The sequence below is a fragment of the Aotus nancymaae genome, unplaced genomic scaffold, assembly GCF_030222135.1.
Source record: "Aotus nancymaae isolate 86718 unplaced genomic scaffold, 86718_ANA_hifiasm-v0.15.2.pri h1tg000002l, whole genome shotgun sequence".
Lineage (NCBI taxonomy): Eukaryota > Metazoa > Chordata > Mammalia > Primates > Aotidae > Aotus > Aotus nancymaae.
The window spans coordinates 26,408,646-26,432,498 of NW_026988413.1; the positions used below are offsets into that span (position 1 = coordinate 26,408,646).

Below are 23,853 nucleotides of genomic sequence, written 5' to 3' on the forward strand. Positions count from 1 at the left end.
GTGAGCCAGGATCAAGTCACTGCACTCCAGCCTGAGTGCTAGAGCAAGACTCCATCTCCAAAAAAAAAAAAAAAGCAAACTGGCAGCAATACCTAAAATACTAAGGAATACTACAGATGGACCAACTGCCTCTGCCACAGAGATGCTGAAAAGAACTAGAAAACCTGGAGGACTTTTTATTCCTTTTACCCTCCGATCTCCCACTAGCCTTTCCTTTTGGCTGAACTTAACAGGAAGTCCATTGGCAAGGGGATGTGGGAAATGTAGTTTGCATCTCAGAGTGGAGTTTAGAATGGGAGGCTTAAAGCTGAGAGACAGTAGGTAAATTACTATCAGAGGAGGCTACTCACAAAAAGTAGAGTCCAGTGGACCTGTCTCCACTCTGAATTCAAACCTGAATTTCTCAATTGGGCTGACACATGCAGGAAAGGAGAACAAGGAGAGTAGAGGGTGAGAGCTTGAACAAAGGAGCAAGCCAAACCCAATTATATGAACTTTTAGTATATAGAGACTTCCCCCAAAGAACCAAAGCCCAAACAGTGATAAGAATTTCCTTCTTGAGAGAAAGCAAAGTGGGAGAGTGAGACAGAAGAGACTTCCTGAAGAGCTTCCATCTCACCCCTAATCCCCATCACCCTAACTCTACTAATATTGATGTGGGGTTTTTTTGGTGTTTTTTTTTTTTTTTTTTTTTTTTTGAGGCAGAGTCTCACTCTGTCACCCAGGTTGGAGTGCAGTGACACAATCTCGGCTCACTTTAACTTCTGCCTCCTGGGTTCAAGCGATTCTCCTGCCTCAGCCTCTCGAGTAGCTGGGGCTACAGGCGCACACCACCATGCCCAGCTAATTTTTGTATTTTTAGTAGAGACGGGGTTTTACCATATTGGCCAGGCTGGTCTCGAACTCCTGACCTCCTGATCCACCTGCCTCGGCCTCCCAAAGTGCTGGGATTACAGGCATGAGCCACTGTGCCCAGCCTAATATGGATATTTTTAAAGCTTTTGCCAGTATTATAATTCAATATGTAGTTTGGTGTGAAATTTTAATCTATGAGAAGATATATAGGATAGTACAATTATGTATGATCCTGTATTGCTATTGCTGGCTATCACACCATGCTGTGTCTGGAGTTATTTGGAAAAACTAGAAGGACCAAGAAAATTTTTAAAATGTGAGGATGATGGGTAAAAAAACAATAATTAGAAAGAATGAATAAGACCTTCTGTTTAATAGCACAACAGGGTGACTATAGTCACTAATAACTTAATTGTACATTTTTAAATAACAAAGAATATAATTAGATTGTTTGTAACACAAAGGATAAGTGCTTGAGGGGATGGATACCCCATTCTCTATGATGTGATTACTTACTATGCATTGCATGCTTGTATCAAAACATTTCATGTACCCCATAAATATATACACCTACTACGTACCCACAAGAATTAAAAATAAAAAATTAAAGAAAATGTATGAGGTTGGGGAGAAGCTTTAAGATGACAGTAAATGAGTGCTAGTTGCCCGGGGTCCACCTTTCATGGGTAGACTAAATTATGACATTCAATTGTGACTCAGTTGTGACATTACATCTCCCCTGTCAGGGTAGAAACCTGTAACATTAACAAACTGTCTTCACATAGTGAGACCCTGTCCCTTAAAAAAAAAAAACAGCTGGGCATGGCAGTGTGTGCCTTAGCCCCAGTTACTCAGGAGGTTGAGGTGAGTGGGTTGCCTGAGCCCAGGAGTTTGTAGCTGCAGTGAGCTATAATGACACCAGTGCACTTCAGCCTGGATGAACAGAATGAGACCCTGTCTCAAAATAAAGGAGAGACGGGGAGGGAGGGAGGGAGGGAAGTAAGGGGGAAAGGAAAGAGCGAACCAAAAATGGGCCAAACTACCCTTGCTCAGCATTCTGTGCCACCACCTTTTCACTGCAGAAAGAATGAAGGGTAGATGCTTCTTTCCACCTACTTACTTTCCATATCAATACTTCTGTAAAGGTAGACATTTCTATTTTATAAACAGTTAGAAATGAGAAAAGAGAAGGCTGGGCGTAGTGGCTCACGCCTGTAATCCCAACACTTTGGGAGGCCAAGGCGGGTGCATCACAAGGTCAGGGGATCGAGACCACCCTGGCTAGCATGGTGGAACCCTGTCTCTACTAAAAATACAGAAAATTAGCCAGGCGCCGTGGCAAGCACCTGTAGTCCCAGCTACTCAGGAGGCTGAGGAGGCAGGAGAATCATTTGAATCTGAGAGGCGGAGGTTGTAGTGAGCCAAGATCACACCACTGTACTCCATCCAGCCTAGGTGAGAAGAGCAAGACTCCATCTCAAAAAAAAAAAAAAAGAAAAAAAGAAATGAGAAAAGAGGACAAAACTGTTCAAAAAACAGTTGCTCCCATCTTGTGCCCTTCCCTCCTGCTCTTTGCTCCTGAGGTCACATCTCTCCAAATGCACTGTGTCCTCCCCACCCAGCTGTTACCTGGGGTGTGAAGTCTCCACCTGAATGTGGAAAGTTATGGAGGTGAAGGGATATGGAGGAGCTGTTCTCAGACCCTGTCATAGATCAACACCCAAGGAGTAGTAGGAAAGGAGAATTGCCCTGAGTTTTGATCAATGCAGCTCCTGTATCTCTGAAAAAAGAAGACAGCCAATGGGAATTCACATTCTCTTTTACTGGATGGTCTCTGTTTCCTCAAGCAAATCCTGGCATTTCTGTGAACTCAAGCCCTGTAGGTTTTTTTCAGTCTAGATTTATCTGCTTTATAACTGGCAGCATTGGATTGCTTATTAAGCTTTTGTTTGTTTTTGCAAGTTTTAATCTTTTTCTATACCTTCAAAAGTTGTGGCCACTTTCTCCTGGTTCTCTTCCAATCTCTGGCCACTCCTTTTCTGTGGTCTTCACAAAATTTATTTATGATGCTCTTGCCCAGATGTTTGTGTAGTCTGGGGCTTGGTTCTGTGCTTGAGTCTCTTGTTAGTCCACCATTTTTTCTACTTGACCTGATCTAGTCCAGTGGCTTCAATTAGCACATAACACTTGAGGCTGACTTCCAAATGTATAATTCTACCAAAATAGCTTAGTCTGTTCAGGCTGCTATAACAAAATACCATAAACTGGGTGGCTTACAAACAACAGGAATTTATTTCTCACAGTTCCAGAGGCTGGGAAGTCAAAATCAAGGTGCTGGCACATTGAGTGTCTGGTGAGGACCTGCTTTTTGCTGTGTCCTCACATAGGAGAGGGGGCAAAGATGTGCTTTTGAAGGCTCTTCTATAAGGGCACTAATCAACCCCCAAAGGCTCCACATCCTAATACCCTCATCATTAGGGATTCAGTATCAACATATGAATTTAGGGAGACAGGGGACATAAACATTCAATCTATAGTACCAAATGTGTCCCTCCTGAGCTCCAGACCCATATTTTAAACCACTTACTAGATGATATCCTCACATCTGCCTCATACTCAACAGACCAAAAACAAAATTCATCATTTATCCCCAAAACTTGCTCCATTTCCTTTATTCTCTAATTTGGTAACTTGTACCTCCATTGACTCAGGTAACCAAGCTAAAAATGTGATTATATTCTGTATCCCATGTATTCAACTAGTTACCAATTCTACCCTCCTAACATCTTTCAGGTATCCTTTTTTATCCCTCTTCACCACCACTACCTTGCTTTAGAGCAAGCTTGTCCAACCTATGACCCACAGGCCACATGTGGCGAGGATGGCTTTGAATGCAGCCCAATACAAATTCAAAAACATTATGAGGTTTTTTTTTTTTAGTTTTTTTTTGGTGTGATTTGTTTTAGCTTGTCAGCTATTGTTAGTGTTAGAGTATTTTATGTGTGGCCCAGCACAATTCTTCCAGCGTGCCCCAGGGAAGCCAAAAGATTGGACACCCTGCTTCAGAGCCTATATTAGTTTAACGTTTGTTTGTTTTTTGCTCATAAACCACAGAAATAAACACTGAGAAAAAAATGATTTGTTTGAAAGAATATTAGGAAAGCTCACAGAACTGAAGGGAAAATTGAATAGCCATGCTTCAGGAAGGACTAGATCTGGGGCAACTCTGGGGCCCTCAGAAGGCAGAGCACAGTCTTCCAGCCTGGGACACGACATGAGGTAACTCAGGTGCAATCATCTTTCAGCTCTGTGTGTCTTTATCAAACTTTCAAATTCCTTGTATAATCTGGTTGGCCACCTTTGAATAAATCATCCAGGGCTAGGAGAAAGGAGTGAATGGCACTAATTTATAATGGCTACAGGCCCTTATAATTTCTCAACCCCTCCTCAGTACTGTCATAGACTTCTCAAAGACCTCTTTGCATATTTCCAATCTATAGTTCTTATGTCTTTCCAATCTGTAGTTCGCATAACACTATTTTTATATTTCTAAAATATGTATTGTTCAATAAGGAGATTATATCTCATTTAAAATCTCTTGATAGCGCTTCATGACTCAGAATGACCTACAAACTTTCTATCAAATACTTACTTCATTTTAGGATTTAGATCCTGTCTACCTCTCTAGTCTCACCTCTCACTACCCTTCCCCTGTGCTTTTTCTCCTTCTTTCTCAAATATCTGTTCTCTCATCACTTGGTTAATTCACACTCATCATTCCCAGCTCAGTTTAGGCAATAGTTCTAAATCTCTCCCAGTCTCTTCTCAGTCTGGGTTAAGTCCCCTTCCTTTTTGCTTCCATAGTACCCTAAACTTAGATCTAATTTGGCATTCCATTCTGCCGCAATCAACTGTTTCTTTGTCTCTCTTCCTGGCTAAACTGTGAGCTCCTTAAGAAGCTCGAGAATTACATCTGATTTATATTTTATTCTCATCACCTAGGAGAGTGTCTACTATGTCATAAATGTTGAGCAAATATATATTGAAATAAGCAAATACTAGTTTTGAATGCATGAGATACAAAGCACTTGGAGGAGGGCACAAATATGTCTAAAATTTACATTTCCACTTTTAAGAGGCTCACAGCTTAGGAGGCAGACAAGATCTGCACATAAGAAAAGTGCAAATAGAACTACAAGTTACTATACAATGATATGCACAAAACCCAATGCCTATAGTCTGGAATTTGGGATTGTATTAATCTAGAAAGTCTTCTCTTTAGAGGAATGACCTGAGTAGTAACCTAAAGAAAAAAGATTCAAATGGCTGAAGAGATTGGGGACAGCATTTTAAGTATGAGGAATAAGAAAAAATGCTCACCGTGTTTGAAGAATGCAGTGAAAATGTTGACTTAGGTAGAGGTAGATTAAGAAATGGTGAAGGGGTGTGTGTGTGTGTGTGTGTGTGTGTGTGTGTGTGTAAGTCATAGGCTGAAAAAAATAAGAGATTGGCAGATTTTGTTTGAGTATGTCTGTCTTTGGCCTTTTCATTCTCTGTCTCCAACATAGAACACCTCAGCATTCTAGATTGCCTGTTCATCACAAATTCCCTCTCCAGAATCCAGAAAAGAATAATTAAGATATTTTCAAAATGGAAAGTTCCCATGCCAAAGATTTTTGCCTTCCTCATCAAAGTATGATTTCCTGATGTTCTTAAAGGTGGTGTACATCAGATTTTTCCATTCTTATTTTGAATGTAGTTTTTTTGTGTTTGTGTGATTTGTTTTTCAGCCTGGGTTGCAGGCTAGCAACCCAAGACTTATACTGCCCAATTTGACAGCTCATTGTTCTTTTAGTTTCAACATATACATAAACTGGACTTACAATTCTGGAAAAACTAAAGGTGAGAAAAAGGTAAAAATCTTATTAGTCTATTTCCCTAGAAGGGAACTTTCAGGGCTTATCTCAGTCTTGTCATAACTCTAGACAAGGCTGGAGCAGTGGCTCATGCCTGTAATCCCAGCACTTTGGGAGGCTGGGGCAGGTGAATCACAACGTCAGGAGCTGAAGACCATCTTGGCCAACATAGTGAAACCTCGTCTCTACTAAGAATACAGAAAAATTAGCCAGGTGTGGCAGCTCGTGCCTGTAGTCCCAGCTACTCAGGAGGCTGAGGCAGGAGAATTCCTTGAGCCAGGGAGGCCGAGGCTGCAGTGAGCTGAGATCGCACCATGGTACTCCAGCCTGGCGACAGAGCGAAACTGTGTCTCAAAAATAAATTAATTAACTAAATAAATAAATAAAATAAACTGTAGACAATCATCTTTAGGGTTTGTCTAACAATCAAGCTAGACATAAACCCTAAACTCTAACAATCCCTAAACCCTAAACACAAACAAACCTTAAACAATCACGTATCAATACTATCAACACTAACACAGACCTTTGCACTAAACCTGTGGGCTTCATAGGAACTTGGGCTGATGGAGGTCTTTTCAAAGCTCTACTTAATTGTCACAGTTCCTATAATGTGATTCCATGCTACCTACCTGCTTTTATTTCTTCCTACCTAACAACAACAAATAATCTTCCAATTAGACTACTTCATACACCATCCTTTGAGGTTCTGCTCAAGCTCTACATCCTTTAGGAAACATCTCCAAGGCTCATTGACCTTTCTTTTCTCTAAATGGTGGGTTCTACCTTATCAGCTTGTTCTATATCAAAAAGTATAGCAATCCCTCCACCTCCAGTATATACACACCCTTTCCCCAGCTTCTCAGGCCTAATCTATGGATGAGCATGGCTTTGTTGAGAGAAGAAAATTGAAAGATGGCTGCTTCTCCACCTTTCGCCTACTATGGACACATGTGAATTAATTTTATTTCACATCTTCTTATAGATAAATCTCATCACTATCATGGATTTAGAATGTCACCTTGAAATCATTTACTTAATACTTTCCATTTTGCAGATAAGGAAATTGAGACCCCAAGAGATAAAGTGACTTATTACCTAATATATTAGCATGTATTCGTCATTATTGCTTTACATCAGATAATCACCTTCTCCCATCTCCCCCCATTTGTCAAATAAACTTAATTTCTAAGGGCAAGCATCAACATATTGTCTTGTGCATTTTCTAAGTGTTTAATAGCACTTATTGGTCTTTTCTTGTTTCCCATACAGGCTCAAGAATGGGGCTGAGCACACATTGTGTGCTAAGGAAAGAATATCTGGATTGAATTGAACCCCCTGCAGAACGTGGACTATTCAGAGACACTGAATTTGGCCTTGGGTGAATACCTGCCTTGGGTTGGCCAACTAGCAGTCAACAGCAATGAGCCAAAAGAGACAAACCAAGTATGTAGTCTTGTTTGCCCAACTAAGTTATAAATTACCACTTTATATTAACTTATTGCATAGCCCACAGCACTTTGAATGGTGCTGGTCACAGAGTAGACCCTCATTAAGCATATTTTAATTGGCTGGTTGTCTCTGGATCAAAAACCAGATCTTGTTCTGTATTTCATGCAACAACGAGAGGAACTTTTAGTCAAAAAGAAAGCACCAGCTTGTTCCAGAGATGCTGTTGCGCTAAAGAAGCACTTTTCATATAGTTCTATGCCTTATTGGCCCTGAAGAAAAGTATCTGGGATTCTGTGCTTCCTTTTAGGTATCAAAGAATCATTCTGAAAATGCTACAATAAATATTATACTGTATTACTAATTATTAGATATCAATACAATAAGACATATTAAAAGGGCACAAATTTTAAGATGTTAAGTTGGGATGAATTTTGGTCTCCTCATCATGGGTCACCTGCTCCACTTGGGACTGTTTTTAAGACCTCTGAACTGAGTTAATAATGCAGTTGGTGGCCAGCAACAATGGAAGGTAGCCATCCTTGAATGGGATTTAATCATGGATTTGGGGATTATTTGTAGTATGCTATAGCCAGTTGACCTACAAACTATATAGCTTGGCTATTTTTACTTTTATTTTGGTCCTTATTCTGCTATCCTCATTTTTAAAGGAGAGAGGTCTACAGAATTGAGATAGTTACAGAATTCTTCTTACTCTGAGCTAATTTAGCCCCACAATGGAACTATCTCCAAGGGGGAATCAGGCTATTTCTCTTAATCATTAACCAAATCTCACTGATGAGTATCTTACACTATATTCCATCAGCAAATGGTTTTAAAAGTATAGCAAAGAATAAAATCTGCTCCACCCTACTTTTCCACAAAGAGAATTGGTATTAGGGTGAGGGATGGAAAAGTAAGTACATGAGCAGAGTATAGAAATATTTGCCATTGATGATTATTTTTTACCACCCTAATTATAAGAAGAGAAGTCTTTAGAGATGTGGTTAGGAAGATATGAGAGCTAGTAATCCAAGCAAGGTCAACAAGAATTGGAAACTTAGTTGTGAGTTTCCATTAACTATATTCCTTCTCACAGATTCATCGGCTAATCATTGGCCAATCACTGGCAAGGTAGGGCAATTTCCATGTGCAAGAAGAATAGGCAGGTAAGTATTCAAAATAGTAGATAGTTTTAAAGGGTATTGTGAGGCGCTAACTGCCCAAAATAATTTCCTTAAGCAGTCTATTAGAGCACTTCTGTGAATGATCTAAAATCCCTGTTTTAGAAGAAACCAACTTAATGGATGTCATTGAGTCATCCAAAAGGTCCCACTTGTTCAACTCTTCAAACTGAAGTCTTGCTTTTCCCTAGCATGCAGGCTGGATAATGAGTCCTTTTTTTTTTTTTTTTTAAACTACATAGTCAATTAGTGATCACCTTAATTGGACTTGTCTGAGTTAGGCTCCCAAACTTTGTCGAGGGAGACTGACAACATGCAGAAGGCTAGGTCTCTGAGCCAGAAAATGCAACTGGATGTTCTGCCTCTTTTTCAGGTTTCAAAACGTCAAACCAAAGACTTCAGAAAATAGCTCAGCTAAATGTGAGAAAGGAATGGTTGACAATGGTGAAGAGGTAAGGAGTGTTAGTAAGTGCTCAATGTTTAATTTTTCTTTGGAGTTGCTTAGTGTAACTAATAAGTTGGGTATCACAAACTTTCCTATTGAAAAGCAAAAAGGAGTAAAAATTTATATAGAAAACAAGGTTAACTTGTCAAATGTTATCAAAGAGAAACAGAGCACAAAAAAAGAAGGGACAGGACACATTAGCAACAAATCAGGGCATAAAATCCAGGAAGCAGAAACATATCTTAGGGAGTAAGAGCGTGTCACACCCTAACTTATGCAGACTTTACAGCTACTTGTAGCAAAACTCCGTTGGCTATCTTGGTTGTTTTCCCATGTTTACCATATTCAAGTGAATTTTCCAGGCCAACTTTTATTTAATCAGCCACAGATAGTACAATTCAACATGACAAAACTAAAAACACATTCCAATTTGGACAACCTTGTAGGTTTAGTCAACTGCTGGAGACTAATTTGGAACAGATATGCGATACTTCAGAAAACTTCAGGAGTAAAAACATTTCACCATGGATTTTCCCCAAAGGTTTTTTTTTTTTTTTTTTTTTTTTAAATAAAAGAAAAGGTCTTCATACCTTTCTCCCAAATGAGTTTTTCCTAACTTCTATGATTCTAAATAAGTTATACATTTCATTTTGGTGAAGCAGGTTTTTCATAATATATTTCTGTTTTGAATAAATAGATTTCAGTATTCCATAAGGTGGTAAAAATTAAATGGTTGAGTCTTTGGATTCATCCCACCATCCCATAGTGCATCCCATGCTCTCTAAAGGAATTTGTGGAGTGGCTTTGCTATGTTTCTTCCTGCTCCTTCTCCAACTGCCAAGAATTGCCAACTTCTGGCCTTTTCTTGCTGGAGCATAGCAGGGCCTCCTCTCAACCAACAGTTCTGTCCCATTCTGACTGCTTCCCTCTTCTCCATTAGCCCTCTTGCCTTATTCACTTTTCAGTGCATGTTCCCTTTCCTCTGTACCCACCTTACCATATCACCTCTGGATGGGGGAGGTATGGCAATCTTTAGAAATGCTGAGCCAGGCTGGGCGTGGTGGCTCACACCTGTAATCCCAGCACTCTGGAAGGCCAAAGCAGGAGGATCACTTGAGCCCAGGAGTTAGTCAACACAGTGAGACCCCCATCTCTACAAAAAATAATAGCTGGGTGTAGTGGTGCATGCCTATAGACCCAGCTAGTCAGGAGGCTGAGGTGGGAGGATCACTTGAGCCCGGGAGTTCAAGGTGAGCTATGTTTGTGCCACTGCACTCCAGCCTGGTGGACAGAGTAAGACCCTGTCTTTAAAAAAAAAAAAAAGGAAAAAGAAATGCTGACCCAAACACAGGTTTATGATGTACTCTTCTTTTCTTTTCTTTCTTTCTTTTTTTTTTTTCTGGTTATGCCAAACCAGAGGAAGATAATTCAGAGCTTTTATTTCCTTGTGTTCTTATCCCCTTGATTCATCCCTAGACAGGGCTATGCAAGAGGAGAAGCAAGAACACTGGGTCAGCAGAAAGGGAATGGAAGAGGCTCAGCTCTTCTACTACCAAATACGACACTCAAACTATCCACTAACACCCAGGACTACCACCAGCAAAAAAAAAAAAAGCAAAGTGGTAGACAGAAGTGTTACCAAAATTCAATTATTTTTTGCAACACTTCTGGAAGAACTGTATACTGCAGAGATGTTCAAAATTGCAACATGCCCCGCTGCTTCTTCCTCTCTCTGTGAGTAGGTCGGCTCCCAGTTCAGTTGGCAGAGTTGGTCCTAGGGCCCCCTTGTGCCCACAACTTTTAGGTCAATGCCCTTTTGAGACTTGCTTTTCTCTTTAAAGATTTGTCCTCCATGTTGATTTCCACCTCATTTCACTCCTATCTCTATGGAAAAGGCTTAAGAAAGAGGTGACTCCTTGGAGAGATTTGTCCCAGTCTGAACTGATGCTGTCCTTGTCTACTTCCCTCATAACGGCTTTTCCTGACGTATCATAAGGCTGGCCCCATTTCTGCTGACAAGTGTCACAGTCAGGAGGTCTTAGAATCCAGGTTCCCTTGCTGGGGCCCTTGTTCCAGAAACCCAGAGTACAAAATCTGAAGCACACTGTACTTCTCACTTAGTGTAAGGTAGAGACCAGTTCTCTGGTGAGACTAAGGTTAGGTAAGGAATGGAATACTGTTTAGCATAGGTGCGACGTCAAACCACTAACTCTGATTATTGTCTTTAGATTTTTGATGCAGTCAGAAGATCGAAATTTGTTCTAAAGAACCTTCAGCATTACACAGTCCATCCAAATTTGGTAGGTGGAAAAAGCATTCCCCCAGGATCTCTAAGGGGAAGTTCCAACAGTAGTGCAGATGCCCACTGAAGGTGTTCCTAATGCCTCCATGTGTCCCCAGCTTCTGTGAATGTGCATGCTCTTGGGACAGGCAGGCAGAGCTGCAGCTAGGTTATGATGCCAGAGGCTGTGCTGAGAATTGGGGTGGCAAAGTGGGAGATGAGAACTGGGAAGCAAGTGGGTCCCCACAGCTGATTTTTTTAAGTTGAGAAAACATATTATGTTCAGAAAAAATATATATATTTATAATTCACTGTCTCCCTTTCACTTCCTTCCCGCTAACCCTCTGCCTTTCTCCTATTGAGAGAAAAGCAAATGTAGTGGGACTGCCCCTTCTTCACCCATACCTTAAGTGACAGGCTTTCTTTCATGACTGCTTTTCCTTTTTAACATTGTGCTTGTGAATGCATGCTAGTGTGGTTGTGCCTGAGAAATGTGGGTGTGTGGGAAGACGTAAATATGGAAAGGTGTTGCCCTTGGCTGTGCCTACTCCCTGGTAGTTTTCCCCCACCCGGTACCTTAGAGAGAGTTATAGAGACGAGGCCAATTAGGTTTAGCCACATAGACATTTTTCTGCTTGCGCCACTATGTTGGAAGAATTAAATTACCTGACTCCTTTTACCATGGAAACCTTTAGTGTATTTTCAGGGGAATGCCTCAAGGGAAGAGAGGGACTGAGAGCTTCAGACAGTTTCTGATACACACATTTTAGGGCTGTGTGTGATGACTCACTCCTGTTATTTCAGTACTTTGGGAGGCTGAGACAGGTGTATCGCTTGAGCCCGGGAGTTTGAGACCAGCCTGGGCAACATGGCAAAACTCTCATCTCTACAAAACAAAACCAAAAAAACCCACAAAAAAATCAGCTGGGTAGGGTGGCATGTACCTGTAATCCCAACTACTCAGGAGGCTGAGGTGGGAGAATCACTTGAGCCTGGGAGGTCTAGGTTGCAGTGAGTTGTGATCATGCCACTGTACTCCAGCCTGGACACCAGAGTGAGAGTCCATCTCAAAAAAAAACAAAAAAACAAAAACAAAAAACTCCAGAAATTTTGCAGCAAGTTTGTCCAGCTTCTGTTCTTACCCCACAGAGGCAAAGTATTAGCCAGATGATTTGTTAACCTGCTGTTGACCTAATCTCTTTTCCTCTCTGGAAACCTTTCTGTCTGCTCAGGCCCAGTACTATAAGCCTTTGAAGGCCACTGCGCTTCAGAAATTCCTGGCTCAAAACAAGAAAACTACAAGCTTCATGTTAAAAGTAACAGAGTATGACCAGGATAAGACCTTACTGATTATGACCAACAACCCACCTCCCTGCTCAATCACCCAGCAAGACAAGGAGAGTGCATCAAAATACTTTTCCAAGGAGTTACTGCTCGAGATCATGGTAAGCAGAAGTCTCCTGGCACCCGAAATGTAAACCCTGGAGAATTAGGAGTTAGCTTTGAGAAGGAGGCTAACTTAATATGGAGAATGGTACTCAGAAAACTACCTCTTCCTTTTTTGTTTGTTTGTTTGAGACAGGGTCTCACTGTCACCCAGGCCAGACTGCAGTGGCACAATAATGGCTCACTGCAGCCTCGACCTCTTGGGCTCAAACAATCTTCCCATCTCAACTTCCTGAGTAGCTGGGACTACAGGTGTTCACCACCATGCCTGACTAAATTTTTTTAAAATTATTTTTGCAGAGGCAGGGGTCTCACTATATTGCCCAGGCTAGTCTTGAACTCATGGCCTCAAGTGATTCTCCAGAATCACTTGATGGGATTATAGGTATGAGCCACTGCACTTGGCCTATCTCTTCCTTCTTATTCCTGGTGGTATGCTTCACAAAACAGTATCTGGAGAACCTGGGAATCAGAATTCAATAAACTTGGGCGCTGAAACTTTGTTGCAAGGAGAAAATGGGGTCTTCATTGGAAAGTGCTCCTCTTTGACCAAAGATAATTAATTTGTAACTAACAAAGGGTAGACTGGTCACTGACTTTCTAGTTGAGAACAAAGTAGTAAAAGATGAGTTAGGAAATGAGGACTAAAAACAGTGATGAATATCCAGATGGGAAAGGAGTAAAGGATAATGCTTTAATCCACATTGCTTTCAGGTTTCAGAAGAGGGAATTTATCATCACACTAGCCAAACCTTTGAAACTCCTTTATAGACTAAAGAAGTTCAAATTCTACTCAATAAGCAATTGCTGAGCATACAATAAGCTAAAAACCAGAATTTAAAGATGATTACAGGACAGTCTCTATCTTGAAGGAACCTGGAGTCTAATAGGAGAGAGATCAATAAATGAGATATGTAAAAGTAACAGAAGAATATACAAGATACAGAAGTAATGCAGGATATAGTATTTCTGTTGGGAAAAAGACAGTGAGTAGGGAGGTGACCCATGACAAAAGAACAGGAAAATATCAAATCTGAAGAAAGTGCAAAGGGATGGAGACATGGGAAAATGAGGTGCATTCAGGAAGATGTAATTGAATAAATGGCAGGGTGGGGTGTGGTGGCTCACGCCTGTAATCCTAGCACTTTGGGAGGCCGAGGCAGGCAGATGACTTGAGGTCCGGAGTTCAAGAGCAGCTTGGCCAACATGGTGAAATCCCATCTCCACTAAAAATACAAAAATTAGCCACGCATGGTGGTGCATGCCTGTAGTCCCAGCTACTCAGGAGGCTGAGGGAGGAGAATCACTTGAACCTGGGAGGTGGAGGTTGCAGTGAGACGAGATAGTGTCACTGTACTCCAGCCTGGGCAACAGGGCAAGACTCCACCTGACACACACAAAAAAAGAGTAAATGGCAGGAGACAAAAGGATGTAATCAAATTTGCACTTTAGGAAGACTATTTTGAGGTTGAAGAAAGGTGCATTAGTAGTTGTGGAAGAGACAAAACCGAGAAAGATAAGTTATGATATTGCAGTAGTCAAGGTGAGAGATACTGAAGACTTGAACTAATCGTTAGCATAGGAAGTAGAGAAAATTGAATTAAATATTTAAGATATTTAAGAATCAAAATCTAATAAAGGTCTTGACAGCCTTGAGAGTAGGTCTAATTTAACAAGAAGAAATTAAATCAATGAGTTAAGTGAAAGTGCAAACAAAGGATTCTAGTAGAAAGTTGATGCTGGGCATGGGATTACCCAAGTGAGACCCTTATAATAAAATGTGCTGAATTTGGAGTTAGTGTTTCCCTAGTTGCTAGATGGATGGCAATGAGAGATTCCCCTCCAAGTGGAAGATGAAATGCTGATATCCAGTGATATATACTAACAAAGGAGTTAATGAATTTACTGCCTGTGGTCTTTTGGGTCTCAGAATTTGTGCCCTTTGAAGGTAAGCTCAGTGGTAGTTTCCCATAGCAGTGGGTGGACCATACATTGAGAAAGGGATGAATGCTAGGCCAGGATTGCCCTGCTTCATGTGCAGAAGGAAATACAAAGCTATCACATAAAAGGGTGTAGGAAGAGCTTTCTTCCAATAGCCTGCCTACTTTGTGAACCCTCTGGTTCAGGTGCAGAACCTAATCATATTGATGAGCAAATTGTCGTACCATCAAATTGTATTAATGGACAGAGTTAGGCTCCAAGTTGTATTAACAAACAGAGTTAAGACTCCAACTTGTATTAATGGACAGAATTAAGGTTCAAAGACTGGCCCAATGGTTATTTTATGGGGCTATCCGATTGGAACAAGCCCAATAAGATTGAAACATCTGATATCTACAATGCCTCTTTAATATTCACGCAGCATCCTTTCCTTCCCTTGCTGGACAAATGTGATAATCTTTTGTAAATCTAGGATCATATGTAAGAAAAGCATTCTTTGCTATACCCGGGCATGCATCCAAAAACAGCGTGAGTTCTAGTAGGCAAGTTGTGGAATGTACTAAATACATCTATTACAGTGATTTTTATACTAACAGCCCCTTCTAAGTGAAACAGACCCTACCACAGTCTCCTGAGTAAGGCAATGTCCTAAGAGATTCTATTTTGTACAATATGGCCCTGTCCCCACTCCTAGCTGAGACCAGAGGAGGATATCAGACCCAGCAAAGGAAAATTCATAGGCTGGGTAGTGACCTGTGATGTGGATTGGTACCCTAAAACCAAAACAGGCTGGCATGGTGGCTCATGCCTGTAATCCCAGCACTTTGGGAGGCTGAGGCAGGCGGATCACAAGGTCAGACGATTGAGACCATCCTGGCCAACGTGGTGTAACCTCATCTCTACTAAAAATACAAAAATTAGCTGGGTGTGGTGGTGCGTACCTGTAGTCCCAGCTACTCGAGAGGCTGAGGAAGGAAAATCATTTGAACCCAGGAGGTGGAGGTTGCAGTATGCCAAGATTGTGCCACTGTACTACAGCCTGGTCACAGAGCGAGACTCTGTCTCAAAAAAACCAAAAAACAAAAAACCCAAATCAAAACAAAAATCAACCAACCTACCAACACCCAGAATCCCTGAGCTAATCAGCTTCTTGTTTCCAGGTCTGTGAATTGAGAAATGAAAAGATTGAAGCAGTAGGAACGAAAGCTAAAAGGACATAGAGTGGGGCTATGAAAGACTCAAACCATGAGGAAGAAAGATAGTGAGGAAGCCATGAAGTAGAGTATAGCAAGCCTGCAGTTACAGGGAAGTAGGAAGTAGAAGTGAATAAGCAGAAGCTATAGGTAGAAGAAACCCATATATATATATAGAATAAAGGTGAGGAGTGAACAAGGTAGAGGGAGGAGAAGGAAGCAGATAGGAAGAAAATAGGAGAAACATGTGAGTAATATGTTTGCGTTAAGACGGTAGTCCTTCACTAGTGCCATCTTGGATTCCAAATAACTTTCCAGTTACTGTTTTTCCGCTATGAGGTCCAGCTCTGCTAAGTTTTTGCTCTTCTTATGGCTGGATAGTTATCTATATCTTAGTTCCTAGGCACATGTGTTCATACAGTAAAATACCTATTTTTTAAGATTACTCAAATAGGTTTCTTTTCCTTAAAATAATTAGGTTGGTGCAAAAGTAACTGCAGCTTTTGCCATTATAATTGCAAAACTGCCATTATTTTTACACCAGCCTAATAGAAAAGCTCAAAGAGAGTAAGTTCAGAATTGAAAAGACATGGTTCAGAAACAGCAAATATTAAAGACAAAAAGGCTTTAAGATTCTGATAGCAAAAGCTCAATATGTTAGTTTGGTCAGTTATTCATTCAACAAATGTTTATTGAACACCTACTATGTGCCAGGCATTATTAGGGATGCTAGGGATATATTAATGACTAAGACCAATTCTTTGCTCTAATAAAGCTAAATTCTAGTGACTTAGACCATAAACAAGTAAATGATCACACAGATAACGTATAATGTGATAAATGCCATGACAAAGCAAGATAAGGAGATGGAATGTGATGAATGTGAGTGGCAATGTCAGTGCCATTAAGGTCCTCAGAATTTATGACTCTTCGTCGTTGTTTTTCTTTTTTTTTTGAGATGGAGTCTCGTTCTGTCACCCAGGCTGGAGTGTAGAAGCACGATCTTGGCTTACTGCAACCTCCAACTCCCAGGTTCAAGTGGTTCTCCTGCCTCAGCCTCCTGAGTAGCTGGACTATAGGAGCCTGCCACCAGACCAGGCTAATCCTTTTGTACTTTTAGTAGAGATGGGGTTTCACCATGTTAGTCAGGCTGGTCTCAAACTCCTGACCTCAAATGATCCACCGCTGCAGCCTCCCAAAGTGCTGGGATTACAGGAGTGAGCCACCACATCCAGCTGACTTTTGAACAGACACTTTCATGGGGTCAGGGGATATGCCATGCAATTACTACACCCAGCATATTGTTTTTATTTCAGATTGCCACACATTAGGAAGACTATGAATTGTAGCTTTCTCAAATTAGATTAAAAAAAAAAAAAGGAACCCAAAGTCATGTCATATGAAGAAAAGTTCAGGACATTGGCAATGTTTAGCCTAGAAGAGACAGAGCTTAGGAGGAATGTGATGGATTTCTTCAAAATGTTTAAGGACTTTAAGGAAGAAAGGCTAGATTTGTTCTGTCTGGACTACAGGGTAGAGGTTACAGGGAGAAATCTAATGGCTGATCAAAGATGAAATCTTTTTCTTTTTTTAGGTATAGAAAGATTGACCACTTGATAGTGAGATTATGGAGGGGCTGAGTGTCAAACAGACTGGATGACTTAAGATTCTTTCTGAAAGACTTTGATTCTATGATCTTTAGTAACACTGTAATTATTACCTCACAACATCCCATTCCATGGCCTTCTCATTAAGGAGAATGGAATGTGGAAGAGGCAGCCATCTTCAGGAAATGAAGGTAGAGTTCCATTGATCTATTTCCCAATTTATTGCCAAATGTTTAGTTTCCCAAGGAGTTCACTGGTTGAATCCTTCCCCAGGTTGGGTAACTTTCTCTGCCATTCACTTCCAAGGTCCAGTAAGCAAATTAATTACTTAGGAAATTGACCAGGCTTTAGACAAGAACATGAAATGAGTATTTCCCTCCCAGGGAACTGCTTCCTTTGATTCTGGTTTCTGAGTTCCCACTTCCCCCTCTGACAGGTTTTGTTGCATCATTGTAAGGGATTCTGAACTTAGTCCAGGAACTCGGTCCAGCCTTTAAATCCCAAGGGACTCAGCTTAATCTCTCACTCTTCTTCCCTTTTGTTTCCCTACAGGAAAGTCATCATCAGCACAAACCCACTGAGAACCCCTGGCTGCCCTCGATGCCTCAGAAAAAAAAGTTAAGATCTAAGCTGAAACCAATCTTCCCTTTGATACTGTCAAACGATCCCACATCCACGCGAGAACAATGGTTTAGGTGACGTCTTCCTTCTTCTTGTACCTGCTTTCTTTCTTATCTTTTCCCTGTTCATGTTACTGGTTCTTTGCTATACAATTTAAGGACATATTTTTTGGTTGTACACCGATAATAAGACATGACTTCCCTACATGACTCTAACCTCATTTACACTCTAATGAAAGAGAAACAGTCATGCAAAACTAAGGTTTTCCATTGGCAATGGTTTCAAGATTGAAGGGAAATACTCCAAGGTCTGTGCTTTGAAGAAACAGAAAAAAAAGAATAGCCTCAGTGCAAGTTAGGCGCTATAGCATAGGAACAATGTGCTATGAGAACACATTAGACAAAAGTAGTTTTATTTGAAACTACTTATAAAAGCAGCCTATGTGTAGTTTAGAGAGGAGAGAGAAGATTCTGGAGTTCCTCCAAAGGTTTACAGTGCTGAGTTCAGAAACATCCCTTGCCGTGGAACAATATTCCTGCTTGGCACCAATCAACAGCCTCCTGTCATTGTCTCGTTCTCTCTGAGAATGTAGCTAACTTTGAAGTGAATGGTGAGACTGGGCATGATGGCTCATGCCTGTAATCTCAGCACTTTGGGAGGCCCAGGTGGGCAGATCAGCTGAGGTCAGGAGTTCGAGACCAGCCTAGCTAACATGGTGAAACTTTGTCTCTACTAAAAATACAAAAATTAGCTGGGCATGGTGGTGAGTGCCTGTAATCCCAGCTACTTGGGAGGCTGAAGCAGGAGAATCACTTGAACCTGGGAGGTAGAGGTTGCAGTGAGCTAAGACCACACCACTGCACTCCAGTTTGGGTGACTGAATGAGATTCTTGTCTCAAAATAAATCAATAAAGTAAATGGTTCCATGAATCCCCTGCCCTAGCATCTACTAAAAAAAGAACTTTCTTTGTTAAGGTTTTCCACCGACAATGATTTCAAGAGCGAAGGGAAGTATTCAAAAGTCTATGCTTTGAGGACACAGAAAAAAATGTACCCTCAGCTCACCTTTGCTCCAGTCCATGAGAGAGATACGAGGAAAGATGGTAAGCTCCTCTCTTCCAAAAGGCTTACTGGACTGAGATGTGGGCTAGAGCTAGAATCCATGAGGATTATAGATGTGGCCAACTGGCGTCTCTCGTAGTTGTGGAGACTATTTCTCCCTATAGCATGGAAGCTAATAACAAATAAAGGCTCAGGAGATACAAAGCTTTGCACCCTGTTTAAATCCTCAAATTTCAAGAAAGCTCTAGCAGTGTTTCCTAAGCTACGTCACCTACCACTTTAAGAGTTTTTGCCATATTGATGTATTATTTGCTCTATTATTTACTTAGCATTTTTCTTCAAAAGGCTTTTTAAAAATTCTTGTCCTAATTAATACTATATCATTGACATCATGGTTTTGATGTACAACTTATACGTTTTTCTGCAACACTTAAGTCAAATTTATAACAATTAAATTTTAAAATGTTTATCTATGTACCACCTAGAACCACCCAGTGGTATGCATATTATACTTTGAGGAAAAACTGCTCTAAAAGGGCCAAAGGATAAGTCTATGTGTCTTAGAGGTACAAAAAGTCTCTGGGATTGAGGTAGGGGATGGGGAGGGGCTTTGAATAGGGTTGCATGGCAGAGGGTACAATGAGAATCCTCACATATTACCATTTATTTAACATATTTCTAGGGTTCCTACTAGTGTCAGACACTTATCAAGCACCAATAATAGCATTTTCAATATGTGAAAGAGATGAAACAGATCATAAAAGGCCTTGAGAGGCTGGGTGTGTCTGTAATCCCCGCAGTTTGGGAGGCTGAGGCTGGAGGATTGCTGGAGGCCAGGAGCGTGACACTAACCTGGGCAACATAGTAAGACCCTGTCTCTACAAAAAATAATGTTAAAAAATTAACAGGGTGTGGTGGCATGCACCTGTAGTGTGAACTACTTGGGGGGCTTAGTTCACACCTGTAGTGTGAACTACTAGGCTTGCAGAAGGAGGGTCGCTTGAGCCTAGGAGTTCAAGGCTGCAGTTAGCTGTGATTGTGCCGCTGCACTCCAGCCTGGGTAACAGAGTGAGACCCTGTCTGAAAAACAAATGGCCAGGTGCGGTGGCTCACGCCTGTAATCCTAGCACTTTGGGAGGCCAAGATGGGTGGATCATGAGGTCAGGAGATCAAGACCATCCTGGCTAACACGGTGAAACCCATCTCTACTAAAAATACAAAAAAATTTAGCCAGGCGTGGTGGTGTGCAGCTGTTATCCCAGATATTTGGGAGGCTGAGGCAGGAGAATCACTTGCACCCAGGAGGTGGAGGTTGCAGTGAGCTGAGATCGCGCCACTACACTCCAGCCTGGGCGACAGAGGGAGACTCGGTCTCAAACAAACAAACAACAATAACAAAACCAAAAATACCACAATGCCTTAAATATTTAAATAAGAGTTTGGGTTTTATCCAGTAGGCAGTTTGGACCCACTGAAGAATTTCAGAGCACTGAGTACACATTTGTGTATTAGATATATGATTAGTGAGTACTCAGACTTCACCAGCACATGGTTTTAAGATAAAGTCCGTTTCTCCTACTGGGTTTCTCTCCTCAAGCAATTTCTAAAACTCACTAAAGTCTCCTTGCCTGTCCCACAGAGGCATCGTAGTGACTGCTCAACCACTTTGCCAGCCATCCTCAGTTCAAATAGTCTTGATGCCAGAGGCCTGGGGTCCGTAACATACCATCCCTTAAATGGCTTCTTCAGGCTTCTCTGCTCCTGCAATACCTATTTGCCACCACGTCCCACTCCACTTCCACCTGCTGCTCTTAACTCCCTAAATACTGTACAGCTAAAAACAACCTGCGCTATTAAACAAAACTTCATAGAGATACGGAAAAACTGAATAACAGCAGAGAATGATTTATCTTGCTTTACAAGGGGCTAGTCTTAGGGTCAGCCTCAAATCTGAACTCAGGTCCTTCTACTTCCCAGCAGGTCTCCAGGGCATTACCCATTCTTGGGAATCTCTCAGCCTATCTACACTGTCTTTGCCTAGGTTCCCAGTACCCTTGGGCCAAGGAAGAGGAAGAGAATGTTTCCTTCCCCAAAGCCTGTTCATTTTCACCCTCAGAATAAATAAGTGCAGACTTCTATTTCCTTCAAGGAAAACACCACCTACAAAGTATGACTTGAACTTTATAAGCCACATAAAGCAAACATAATATAGTACACTTAGTCAAGTCAGAGTTAAATCTTAAATGATACCATATGCAGGATATCAACAGTTCATTCTAAACGTGTATTTAAGGGAAATAATTTTTCTAGGATGTAGACTGTAATCTAGGTTAGAATTTCTCTAATTTTGCAGGGGCACGAACCTGTTGAATATAGACCTAATTTACATTTCTAAACAGTAATGCCACTGAAGCCAAAGGCAGGCAAAGTTTCTTAGCCATACTCTTAGACAAGAGAACAGAAAGCCAGCATACACTCTGAGAAAAACAACATGAATTACGAATGAATGCACACTAACTCAGCAAGAGTTTCTTAAGTGTCAATATGGTTTCAGATGGAATCATTGAAAGAAGCAGCATTGAACAAGGGCTCTAAACTGGCAGTGTGTTTTACACTGGATTTTCATAAAATGAAGGAACCCAAAATTATAAAGTAGGTAGGGAGTGGTAGTCCACAGTCCAAAATCTACCCTCTTTTAAAGACCAGCCTCTGGCCTCCAAGTGGTCTCCTTGACGTCTCACACTAAGCATCCTTCGAGTACTTCTCTGAAAAGCCACATTCACCAGAGTGCCTGTGCTTTGTCGTAGCTTCCAAGAAGTTAGCGAGTGAAAAGCTGATTTCCAAGGTGATTCGGGAACCACTGACACTCGCATCTCTCCTGGAAGAGATGCCCACCAGAACCGCGCACGGGGAGACCGCCTTCCGCAACGGGAGGGCCCAGCAGTGGACAATCAAAAAGGCCATGGTCACCGGGTGAACTCAGACCCCTCAGGTCTCCCGCCTCGCTCTTCTGAGACTGAGGGGTCCGCATAAGTCGCCAATGAAATAAAACTACATTCCTGCTGCTGTCGGCGTGGGCTCCCGGGTCGCCAGCCGGGCGGATCGCGCAGAAGCCTTGGCCCGGCTGCAGAAAGAGGAGAGGGCGTGGTTGAGCCTCGGGGTAGCCGAGGGCGGTGGGGAGGGCGGGCCTTGGCCCCGAGTGACGGCGCGGCGGCCCAACCGGCGTGAGAGCGCGGGGCCGGCCTTCCTGCAGCCTCTTCCGCTCGCCCGCTGCGGCGCCTGGGACGGTTGCGGTGGGTCTGGGCGCTGGGAAGTCGTCCAAGATGATTAAAAAATTCGACAAGAAGGACGAGGAGTCTGGTACGCGCGGGGCTTCCGAGGCCCACCCTCAGTCGCAGGGCGCCCCTTCCCCCACCCGCCGCCACCTGCTTTCGGGCCGGCGGGGCCGGGGGCGTGGGCGCCACTGTGCCAGGTGGCCGGAGCTGGAGCCGGCCCCTCCCCTCCCCTCGCGGCTGCCCGGGGCCTGCCCGTAGCCCCTCCCCCGAGCGCCGGAGCCTTCTCTCCGGCCGCGCGCTCTCGCCCCGGCGCCCGCGCGCGCCCCGACTCCGCCCCTCCCGCGGCGCAGCCCCTCGGACCCGCCTTCGCTCCTGCGCTCCGGCCCCCGGCAGGGGCCGAGGGCGTGCGCGCGTCTCCGCGGCAAGGAGTGCTGGTAGGGTCGGACCCCCAGTGGGAGCACCCTGTTCCCGGGGCTGGGGTCGACGGCACAGGGTGTGTGTGGAGGAACATTCAGGTTCCTGGTACCTTATAGTTTTCCTGGGGCCCCTGGCTCTGTCCGGTTTGCCGGGGGCAAGACTCCCGTGGGACACAGCTCGATGAATCTCAGGCGTCCATAAATGACCTAGGTCTTAATACCCATCTTTGGTCCAGAGCAAATGAGGAAGATGCCAAGCATCCTCAAAAAGAAAAAATTCTCAGTATTTGGTAGCAGCTCCCATAGTGTGAGAGAGGGTTGGGTTAGTCAACCTCCACGGCCTTCTTGCAGCTTTACGTCTGCATGATTATCTGGGAAACTTCGTTTCTGCCTCTCAAGTGCTAGAAACACAAAATAGTGCTTAAGGAAATCAGAAGCACCCTACCACAATCTCATTAATCTTCGTTGTTGTGGAAATGACACATTTTTAACATTCATGGAAAAAGAGGGCAGGGAAAGAAGACACCCATTTTGGAGAGGGTTGCTGCAAAAGAAGTCGCTGCTCTTCAAGTATGGCATTGACAGAGCCAGGATCAAAGTGATTTCATTCAGTTTGTATGCATAGTAGCAATGATTATCACTGTGATATCCCAGTGGTCACCTCCCAAGCATTCAATACCCTTCTCTGGAAAGTATATACGTTTGTGTAGGACAGCTGCTATTCAAGACATTTTTTGTTTTATAAATAGGTAGTGGCTCCAACCCTTTCCAGCATCTGGAGAAGAGTGCTGTTTTACAGGAGGTATGACTGGGAAGTGTCTTGTGCTTTTTCTTTTCTATTCTGTTTTAGACTGGTGGGCAGAGAATTCCTGGGCTGCTATGATCACAACATCCAAAATAAGGAACGTAACAGAAGTTAGAGAATATAGATTTGAGGGAAAAGGAAGAGAGGTTACTTGTCACAGGAGAATTTAGAGCTTGTAGAAATGCAAAGGCATGAAGGCTCTGCCACAGGTTGGGAATTGTATGTAAGAAAAGGTGTTTAGTGCAAAGTTACTGAAATCAGTTATCTAAAGCTCATTGTATTAGTATGATATAGATAAGTATTGTGATCCTTATTTAATTGATATAACCCATAAAGTTGAAGTAGTCATCCTAATGG

General features: G+C 42.4%; 2 protein-coding genes across 2 annotated transcripts in view; both read left to right on the forward strand.

The window, feature by feature from the left end:
- The first annotated feature begins 5,470 nt into the window (after positions 1-5,470).
- Positions 5,471-22,349, forward strand: TSGA13 (testis specific 13). Its single transcript, XM_012473994.2, has 8 exons — positions 5,471-5,757; positions 7,044-7,217; positions 8,778-8,856; positions 11,078-11,149; positions 12,363-12,575; positions 17,870-18,012; positions 18,914-19,041; positions 21,808-22,349. Exons 2-8 carry the CDS (start codon positions 7,195-7,197, stop codon positions 21,975-21,977), a joined length of 828 nt encoding a protein of 275 aa, XP_012329417.1. The 5' UTR covers positions 5,471-5,757; positions 7,044-7,194; the 3' UTR covers positions 21,978-22,349.
- Positions 22,244-23,853, forward strand: part of COPG2 (COPI coat complex subunit gamma 2) — a 142,703-nt gene continuing 141,093 nt past the window's right edge. The window contains exons 1-2 of the mRNA XM_012473985.2: positions 22,244-22,360; positions 23,441-23,493. Coding sequence (XP_012329408.1) covers positions 22,324-22,360; positions 23,441-23,493 — 90 coding nt within the window. The 5' untranslated portion in view covers positions 22,244-22,323. The remainder of the gene's footprint in view (positions 22,361-23,440; positions 23,494-23,853) is intronic.